The sequence below is a fragment of the Mesocricetus auratus genome, unplaced genomic scaffold (genome assembly GCF_017639785.1).
Source record: "Mesocricetus auratus isolate SY011 unplaced genomic scaffold, BCM_Maur_2.0 Super-Scaffold_100022, whole genome shotgun sequence".
Lineage (NCBI taxonomy): Eukaryota > Metazoa > Chordata > Mammalia > Rodentia > Cricetidae > Mesocricetus > Mesocricetus auratus.
Genome location: NW_024429203.1, coordinates 17,001,324 through 17,012,129, shown reverse-complemented (window position 1 = coordinate 17,012,129; position 10,806 = coordinate 17,001,324). Strand labels below are relative to the sequence as shown.

Genomic DNA, 10,806 nt, shown 5'->3' with positions numbered 1-10,806 from the left:
GTCTTCTTGTTCTCCTCCCCCCTCCCCTTCTCCTTCTCTTTCTTTCCCACCTTCCTCCTCTCCTCCCTGCAAGGTTCCCAATTTGCTCAATGGTTTTTGCCTCCCTCCCCTTCTTCAGGGGATCATGTGTTCTCTTGGGGTCATCCTTGTTTCCTAGTTTCTCTGGTGTTGTGGAATGTAGGCTGGTAGTCCTTTGCTCTGTGTCTAATATCCATATATGAGTGAGTGCATACCCTGTTTGTCTTTCTGTGACTGGGTTACCTCACTCAGGATGGTTTCTTCCAGTTCCATTCATTTACCTGTGAATTTCAAGATTCCATTGTTTTGGTTTTTGTTTTTTGTTTTATGCTGAGTAATACTCCATTGTGTAAGTATATCACTTTTTCTCTATCCATTCTTCAGTTAAGGGGCATATAGGTAAATTCCAAGTTCTGGCTATTATAAACAACGCTGCTATGAACATAGTTGGACATATTTCCTTGTTGCATGAATGTGCATTCTTTGGGTATATTCCTGAGGAACCAACATACTGATTTTTAAAGTAGTCGTACAAATTTGCACTCCCCACCAGCAATGGAGGAGTGTTCCTCTTTCTCCACATCCTCTCCAGCATAGACTGTCATTGGTGTTTTTGATTTTAGCCATTCTGGCGGGTGTAAGATGGTATCTCAGAGTTGTTTTGAGTTGCATATCCCTGATGGCTAAGGATGTTGAGCACTTTTTCTTAAGTGTCTTTCACCCATTTAAGATTCCTCTATTGAGAATTCTCTACTTAGTTCTGTACCCCACTTTTTAATTGGATTGTTTGGTGTTTTGGTGGCTAACTTCTTGAGTTCATTGTTTATTTTGGAAATCAGCCCTCTGTCAGATGTGGGGTTGGCGAAGATCTTTTCCCATCCTGTGGCCTGCCATTTTGTCTTGCTGAATCTGTCCTTTTCCTTACAGAAGCTTCTCAGTTTCAAGAGGTTCCATTTATGAATTATCAGTTTCAATGTCTGTGCATATTTTTGCATCAGTGCTCTTGAGTGAGATCGGTCTGTAGTTCTCTTTCTTTATTGTGTCATTGTGTGGTTTGGGTATCAGGGTAATTATAGCCTTGTAAATGAACTTTGGCAATGTTCCTTCTGTTTCTATTGTATGAAACAATTTGAGAAGTATCCATATTAGCTCTTCTTTGAAATTATACTAGAACTCTGTGTTGCAGCCACCTTGTCCTGTGGTTTTTTGTTTGTTTGTGTGTTTGGTTGGTTGGTTTGGTTTGGTTTTGTTATTGGGGGACTTTTAATGACTGTTTCTACTTACTAAGGGGTTATAGGTCAGTTTAAACTGATTATATAGTTTTGACTTAATTTTAATAAGTGGTACCTATCCAGAAAATTTTCCATTTCTTCTAAATTTTCCAATTTGGTGGAATACAGGATTTTGAACCATGACCTGATGATTCTCTGGATTTCCTCAGTATGATTTTATGCCCTCCTTTTCATTTCTGTTTACGTTAATTTGGATATTCTCTCTGCCTTTTGGTTACTTGGGAAAAGGGTTTGTCTATCTTGTTGATTTTCTTAAAGAACCAATTCTTTGTTTTATTAATTCTTTGTGTTGCTCTCTTTGTTTTTATTTTATTGATTTCAGCCCTCACTGGAATCTACTCCTGGGTGAGTTTGCTTCTTTTTGTTCTAGACCTTTCTGGTGTGCTGTTAATTTACTAGGATGAGATTTCTCCAACTTCTTTATGTAGACATATAGTGCTATGAACTTTCCTCTTAGCACTGCTTTCACAGCATCCCATAAGTTTGAGTATGCTAAGCCTTAATTTTTATTGAGTTCCTGGAAATCTTTAATTTCTTTATTTATTTCTTCCTTTACCCTGGGTGATTCAGTTGAGCACCATTCAGTTTCTAAGTGTTCAAAGGCTTTCTAGAATTTGTATTGTTGTTGAATTCTAATTTTAAGCCATGGTAGTCTGATGAGATACAGGGGGGTATTTCAATTTTTTGTATCTGTTGAGATTTGCTTTGTAACCCATTATGGGGTTAATTTAGAGATGGTTCCATGAGATGCTGAAAAGAAGGAATATTCTTTTGTGTTTGGGTGGAATGTTCCATATGTGTCTCTTAAGCCCAGCTGAGTCATAACATCTGTTAGCTCCTTTATTTTTCTGTTAATTTTCTGTCTGGCAGAACTATCCATTGGTGAGAGTGGAGTGTTGAAGTCTCACACTATTAATGTGTGGGGTTTTATTTGTAATTTAAGTTTTAGTAATGTTCCTTTCCCAAATGTGGGTGACTTTTTATTTGGAGCACAAGTGTTCAGAATTGAAACGCCATCCTGATGGATTTTTCCTGTGATGAATACCAAAGTCCTTTTCTTCTCTTTTGAGTGCCTTTAGTTTGAAATCTATTGTGTTAGATATTAGGATAGCTATAGCAGCTTCCTTCTTAGATCCATTTGACTGGGAAGTCTTTACCCAACCCTTACTCTTTTGTGATTTCTGTCTTTGAAGTTGCAGTATGTTTCTTATATGCAGTAGAAGAATGGATTCTGCTTTTGTATCTATTCTGTTAGCCTGTGTCTTTTTAGGCAATTGGGTCCATTGATACTGAGGGATATTAATGACCAGTGATGGCTAATTCCTGGTATTTTTTGGTGGTGATGGTGTATGTTTCCTTTCTTTAAGATTTGCTGCTGTAAGATTACATTTTTTTGTGATTTCATGAGTGCCCCTTACTTCCTTGGGTTGGGGATTTCTTTCTAGTGCTTTCTGTAGGGCTAGATTTGTGGAGAGGTATTGTTTAAATTACGATCCCTCATGGAATATCTTGTTTTCTCCCTCTATGGTGTCCCAGGTAAACTATCCCAATTCCTAGACCCTAAATTCCAGGGCACATTCCCTAACCTCCTCCCTCCCATCTCACCCCCAGCATCCAGCTAGCAGAAAAGAGTCCTGCTGGCAGGCTGCTCCACCACCCTCCCCACACAGTGGACACTGTAACCTACTCCCTCTGAATCCATCACACACATACACCCAGCCAAACACCTCCTGCAAGAGCAGCAGCCACTAGAGACACAAGCACAACCTGAACCAATTAAAAGATGAGATGGGTAGACAGCAATGTAAGAATAAACTCAACAACATCAAGAGCAATATGGCACCACCAGTGTCCACTGCTTCTATATCAGCAAGAACTGAACATTACAACACAGATGAAGCAGCAGAAAACAGCCTTAAAATGGCTTTATGAAGATGATAGGAGCCCTTAAAGAGGAAATAAAAATCTCCCTTAAAGAAATAGAGAAAAAGACAAACAGAAAATGGAAGAAATCAATAAATCCCTTAAAGAAAGCCAAGGGAAAAAAAAAAACAATCAACAGGTGAAGGAAACAGATCAAGACTTGAAAACTGAAATAGAAGCAATAAAGAAAACACAAACCAAGGGAATTCTAGAAATGGAAATTCTGGGTAAATGAACAGGAACTACAGATGTAAGCATAACCCGAAAAATAGAAGAGATGAAAGAGAGAATCTCAGATGTTGAAGATAACGATAAAAGAAATGTATTCATCAGTCAAAGAAAATGTTAAATATAGAAAATTCTTAGCACAAAACATCCAGGAAATCTGTGAAAATACTTAAGAATAATGAGAATAGAAGTAAAATAAATCCAACTCAAGGGCACAGAAAATGTATTCAACAAAATTATAAAATGAATCTTTTAAATCTTTCAAAAGCTTGAAATTTTGGCTTAATTTTTAGTTTTTCTTTTTGTTTTTTTTTAATTTTGATTTTTAGGAGAGGGTTTTTTTCTGTTTCAGTTGTTTGACTGACTAGTTGGTTGGTTGGTTTTTATAGCACATGCTGACTTGGAACTCAGTATGTGTTTGGTTCAAGAACACATTGAATTGGTCAGCTTTCTGTCTCAGACTCCCATATGTGTGATTACAGTAGGTAATGCAGTATGTACACCACAAAAGGCAAGTTATTTTGGTTTGTTCTATTTTTTTCTCACTAGAGGCTCTTAAGAATATAAAGTGGCTGGGCCTGATGTTACATGCCTATAACCCTAACAACTCTGTATGCTCAGTTCAAGATCTAAAGGGACTGCAGGAAGGACACAAGGTCATCATGAGTAACTCAGTGAGACCTTATTTCAAATACAAAACAAAAAGAGGAATGGCTATATAAAGCACTGTGATAACGCACTTCCTGGTATGTGTAAACTTCTATGTTTAATAACTGGAACACAAAGATTGAAACTGCATTTTTACCGCTACGTCACTTGAGCAATAGAGCAGATGGCACAAACAAGAGGAGATCATTTTCCTGTGGCTCTGGGGGTTAAAAGTCCTTCATCAAGTGTGGGCATGTGTTCTGTGAGGCTTCTCTCTCTGGTTTACAGATGACTCTGCTTTTGCCGAGTTGTCACCAGGTTCTCTCTTAAGTCTATGTCCACTCTTAATGTTTATGTGTCCTCATTCCTTTTCTCATAAGGACACCAGTCAGATTGACTTAGGGTCCACCTTAACATTATTGCAAATAAATATAAATGAGTTTTAACTAGTCACATCATTAAGAACCTGGTACCATTGTAGTCTATTGTCCTGGGGAATGGAACACCAACAAAAGTTCATGCAGGAACACATACTTGCATAATAACCACCATTTTATGCAGAAAGTGAAGACAGTATGGAACTACACTGAGATAGCAACCTGAAGATTAATAAGACTTGATGGCATATCATACATCAATAAGAAAGGGCAGCTAGCAACCCATGCTGTCCTGAAATCTACTGCTTTGAATTTCTACTTTTTTATTAAAAGATCCTGTTATATGTACATATACACTCCTATTTTACAGATAACTCAACAATCTGTCCTGTCTTCGGAAATAAGGGTTTTAATATATATATATATATATACATATTATATATACATATATTATATATTTTATGCATGGCTCTCAGATAGAATGACCTAGTTCCTATAACTTATAGTTATCTTGATGTCTTGGGCATAATTGCTTTGAAATAAGTGAATAAGTAAATTGGTATATGAGAATGGTACTTTAGTGTAATTCTAGTTGGTCTTAATAATAAAAATACTGAGACAGATATACAGGTATATGCTGAAAGATCAGAGAAGCAGAGCAGTCAGCCACTAGTTCTCACCTCTACCGAATCCTAAGACCGAATGGGTGATCCTCTCCCTATGAATCCTCTGACTAATTGCTCTGAGCTCCTGTCTCTTCCCACTTTATATTCTCTCCACTCATCCATATAACTCCTGTCTCCATCTCCCTAGTGCTGGTATTTAAGGCATGTGATCCCAAGGTCTAGGATCAAAGATATAAGCTCTGTATATCTTTATGACTGGATCTATCTAGTATAACCCTGGGTGGTCTTGCACTCACAGAGATCCCTCTGTCTCTGCCTCCACAGTGCTGGGATAACAAGTGTGTTCCAACATTGCCTAGTCTACATAGCTCCACACTCTGATCTTCAGGCAAGATTTACTTGTTAGGTCACAAAATATCATCACATGGTACAATTTCATTGATAAAATCTTTTCAAACTGAAGGTATATTCATTAAGTATTTAGTGCTTTTGTGACTTTGGAAGGTACTCTATTCATTCAAAATAGCAAATGTGTATAGTATATAATACATGTTTCCTTAATTACTTTTAAATATGCTCACATGCTAATCCATGTATTATATATGTGACAGAGGCATCATTCCATTCTATATTATAGTTTGAAGTGATTCACAATTTTAAAATTAAATGTTTTTATATATGAATCTTAAATACCCCTGAGTGAACTCCATGTGATTATTAACTTGGGAGAATTAACATGGACTAATTCTCCCAAATTAATTGTAATAACAAAAAAACCAAAGCTATGATCAGTTGCTTGCACAGACATTAGCAATGACAGCTATGTTAGAACCACCAGCAAGCTATCATCAACATTGAGAAGTTGTTAAGCCAGGAGAAGTGGTACACACCTACGACCTCAGTATTCAAAGGAATAATTTTATGGCTGCCCTGGGCTACAAAATTGAAACCTGTATCTATGTAAAACAAAACAAAAATTAGCAGTGGGAGGCAGACTCCAGGGAAGTTAAGTGAAAAAAATTGAATGTTCATATCCTTTGAGTATGCTATTTAAAAGCAGTATGTAGCACTTTTAAAATGCATATTATTTAATGTTTACCATGGCAGTTTTAATATTAGTTGTGCAAAATACAGGACTGAAAGGACAAATAATCAAAACTTAAAGAATCCAGACTCAAATCCAGAATAGTTCCACTGATCTTTCCATTTGACACAGTTTGCAGAAGGGAAAGGTTGAGATAGGATCAAGGGACATCTAGCTAACTCCTGTTGCTGCTTCACCTGACGTCTGCCAACCACTGGCCAGTTTTTCAAGTGTGTATCATTAGCAAAGAAACATCATCCCTCCTGCTGGACCTGAAAATGTTAATTATTGAAGTTTGTTGCTTCATGAATTTCATTACGGATGCGTTGTAAATGAATCAACTGGGTGCAGAATACAGAGGGATGAAGAAAACGAGGTCCACTCTATGTCTGACATCACCTGGATTTTTTTTACTGTGCTTCTTGACACCCATTCTTGTCTCTTACAAAGCCCCAGCTCAACCTCATTTACTATTTTTCACACTTATATGCACACTTTTCTTCTTTACCTTCTTCCATAGCATTCAGCTATTTCCCATAAACATTCTTGATGATCATAAAGATTATTCCCACAACTGAAATGATGCTCAGTCCTTCCTTCTGCTTAAATGTTCAGAAGGTGATCTTGCCTTCAGTCAGGTCACCTGCCTTTTCCAAAAGAGCCCTTCCTACTGTCCAACCCAAGAGATAAGGCAGTTGTTATCAGTACAATTACATTTGTTGAAGATGGTATGTAGCATTTTTCTGTCACAAACTCACAGAAACAAAATTTATTTTTTCGCCATCTTACTATTCTCTTGCCTTCTAAGATCACAAGCATCTTCATCTTTCTGCATAGCTATACTTTTTAAAAATGTTTTAATCCCCGACACAAAAGATGGACATGCAAAAAAATAGAAGGAAGGGGAGTCTCAAGAGCAGACCAAAAAAAAAAAAACAGTCAAAGACGTACCTGCCCATACAATTAGGAGGCTCATACAAACACCAAGCTAAAAGCCACAGCATATAGAGATACCCCTGCAAGACACATGCTTTCCCCCTTGAGTGCCTGTGAGCCCACACATGCCCTACTTAGTTGATTCAGTGCCCCACGTTTTCTTGAGGTTCTCTTTCCGTCTGACTCCTACAATCCTTTTTCCCCCTTCTCCTTGGGATTCCCTGTGCTACTAAGAGAGGGACAGGATGAAACACTCCAGTTTAGACTCTCTCTGCATAATGTCTAGTTGTGTTTTAAATGTTTCAAAGTCTTCAATCAAAATATCCTAAAATACGATACATTCTCAGTTTATATTTGTTACTTCAACAAACTGCATCACTGAATGTAGAGCTCTGAGACAGAAAGAAAGTAGAAAGTATTAAGGGGAAACAACTGACTGCTAATAAATTAAGATTATATGATTTATTTGAGTAAAGACAAAATTCCTCTACTAGTAACTCACAATTTTGCTTAGTCAAATTCCTCCCAATGAAGACATAACAGGTCCCTAAACTCATATATCTACCCTTAACTCTGAGTGATCTAAAGATTTTCATTTTCAGTCTTCAAACACTGGAATTACAACAGAATCGCCAACTGCTCTCTCCCAAATTGATTTAAGACTAAAGGGAAAATACCAGAGTGAAAAGGGCATCTCCCCTACTTGTTTGAACCTTCTGAGAAACAAAAGACCTTTTGAAATGAACTCTCTTACAAATATCTCCAGAGTAAATGAATAAATGAGATGCTGTCTCTAAGAGTACTGAAATATTTATCTCAGTGGTACAGCATCATAAGACTTCTAGATGTGGCCCAGTCAAAGATCACACAGTTAGGCTTAAGATATAGATCAATGGAAGAGTACTTGCCTAGCATGCAAGAAGGCCTGTATATTATTCCTCAAAAACACAAACTGCAAAGCTATTAAAATGTATATTTAAAAGATCTCATGACCTTATAATTTCTGAGTATAATATCACTCAATGTTTCATACTTAAGTCCTTGAATGTAATGTGCTAGTAGATGACTAAATAAATGTGATCAGTCAGTTTTCAATTGGACAAATTATGCATGATTTGAAAAAATGTAGGTTAAATTATATACTTTACCCTAAAAGGTTGATGAGTTAATGATCCTTCACTGACTTTACTTCTGTAATTTCATTGTTAACTAAATTAATTTTGAAAACCGTGAGGTAATTTTAATTCTACACCATTCTCACAACTGGGTTTCTATTTTGTTATAATGGTTGCAACCACTAAATTTGTTTCAATACTGTAGGTAAAATCCAGGGACCCATGCATGTAAGCAAATGCTCTGCCAATGAGTTGTTCCTCTCATCCTCTGTACTTGCAAACCTCACATGCCCTAAGATTTACTTCAATAACAAATGCAAATACTACTTAAACAAAAATGATTTTCTCATGGTTTTCTTCAGTGCAGTGTGGACATCCTTATTCCTTATACTGTAGATGAAAGGATTCAGCATTGGGCCCACAATGGTATAAAAAATGGTAGATACTTTATCTTCATCCATAGATGCACTAGAAGGTTTAAGATACATGAAGGCTGCAGCTCCAAAGAAAAGAGAAACAGCTATTACATGGGAGCCACAGGTACTGAAGGCTTTTGACCTACCCTCTGTAGAACGGATGCTGAGGATGTTGGAAAGGATCAAAGTGTAAGAAATAAAGATAGTAAGACTGGGCATTGTGACATTGACACCCACAACAATGAAAACCATAAGCTCATTGATGGCAGTACTTGTGCAGGAGAGCTGCAGAAGAGGCGGTATGTCACACATGTAGTGATTGATGATGTTGTCATCACAAAAAGTCAGTCTCAGCATGCAAACTATGTGGGCCATTCCACCCACAAACCCCATCACATACACACCCACTATCATCAAGTGGCAGACCTGATAGGACATGGTGACCTGGTAAAGCAGGGGCTTACAGATGGCAGCATATCTATCATAGGCCATGGCTGTCAAAATGTAGCATTCATTAATAACAAAGAAGCAGAAGAAGAAGAGCTGGGTCATGCACTCAGCATGGGAGATGATGTTCTGCTTCACAAAACTCACCAGCATTTTGGGGGTAATGACAGAGGAGTAGCAGAGATCTGTGAAAGAAAGGTTGAAGAGAAAGTAGTACATGGGGGTGTGCAGGCGAGGGTTCAAAACAATCAGAATGATCAAGCCCAGGTTCCCCACCATGGAGACCACATAGATTGCCAGGAAGAGGAAGAAGAGAGGCAGCTGGAGCTCTGGCTGCTGTGTCAAGCCCAGGAGGATGAACTCCTTCACTGAAGAGTCGTTACTTAAGGTCATTCTTCTCCAGGTCATTTCTGTAAGAACAGTAAAAATCATAACAATAAAATGAAATTCCAGCCCTCTCCAAATTTCCCCCATTAAAATGAGATTAAGATACAGAATCAAATGATAAATTCAAGGTAAAATTTATCTATGGCTATTTTTCCTTTTTTCTTTTTTTTTGTATTTCATATATAGAAATGACCATAAATACACGGAGGGCTATTTCTTTGAGAATACTATAAAAGGCAACGAAGTCCATTCTTGGCTCTGAAGCATCTCTGTTCATCTAACTCAACATTCCACCTCCCAATTCAGCCTCAATGGCCATCTCAAAAAAAAGGAGAGAGATAATGCACAGGATTGCTCAGTGGTGATTTGAGATGAACTGAATTCATTGCTTACCTTTGTGCCTGGGGAAATCCCAAGTCACCCTAAGAACTCTTCAACTCTACTCTCACAGAGGGGCAAGTACACATGGCTTGCATGAGCTGTAAGGTGTATACACTATAAAAATATTGTTTTCTCCTTTTACTAGGTTTGGTTTAATGGTGAGGGAATTCATTTTGGATTGAGTCATCCAGAGCCCTCATTCAGCCAGGTACTGAAAAGCCATGAGAAGTTCATGATTTTAATTTTTCCCAGAATGTCTTCTCTATCCCAGAGGTTGATAAATAACATCTACTTATGTCACAACAGTCACCAGGTAATGACCCAAGAGGGTTTTATGAGTTTGCAATCTTAAGGGCTTGAGTAAAAATTGAATGGCTTGTGAATACCAAGCAGTTCTCCAGAGAGCAGACTTTGTTACTTTGGTGCCTATAAACTAGCTCAATATTAATGACTTTCATTTATTGGAGGGATACGCTCTCATTTTATTTTGATGTTATTGTTTGAAAATTTTATACATAAACACAATGTGTTTTGATGAAGTTCCCCCTCCGACTTTTCTCCATCTTCCTACCATATTCCCTCTTAACTTTATCTCTTCTTTTCAATATCTTTAATCCATCGACTCCACTCATCACTACCTTTATTATATGAGCATAAAGTCATCTACTTGAGAGTAGGTATCCTCGCAGGGGCTGAATCCTTAAAAGGGACCATGTATCTTACAGCAGCCATCAACTGCCAATGGTTCCTCAGCTAGAGGTAGAATAAATTACCATGTGCCCATTGTATTCTTGGATTTTATCAGGCTTAATTTTACCAGATCTTATGGATACTGTTGTAACCACTGTGAAGTCCTTGAGAACATCCTGAAAATATTCTTTTGATGTAGTCGTCTATCACTACTGGCTCTTAAATCCTTCCATCACTA

The 10,806-nt window shown here is 37.6% G+C and overlaps 1 protein-coding gene across 1 annotated transcript; it reads right to left on the bottom strand.

Moving 5' to 3' along the window:
- Nucleotides 1-8,570: 8,570 nt before the first annotated feature.
- Nucleotides 8,571-9,518, bottom strand: LOC101835837 (olfactory receptor 145-like). Its single transcript, XM_040730137.1, has one exon. It carries the CDS (start codon nucleotides 9,516-9,518, stop codon nucleotides 8,571-8,573), a length of 948 nt encoding a protein of 315 aa, XP_040586071.1.
- Nucleotides 9,519-10,806: the final 1,288 nt, after the last annotated feature.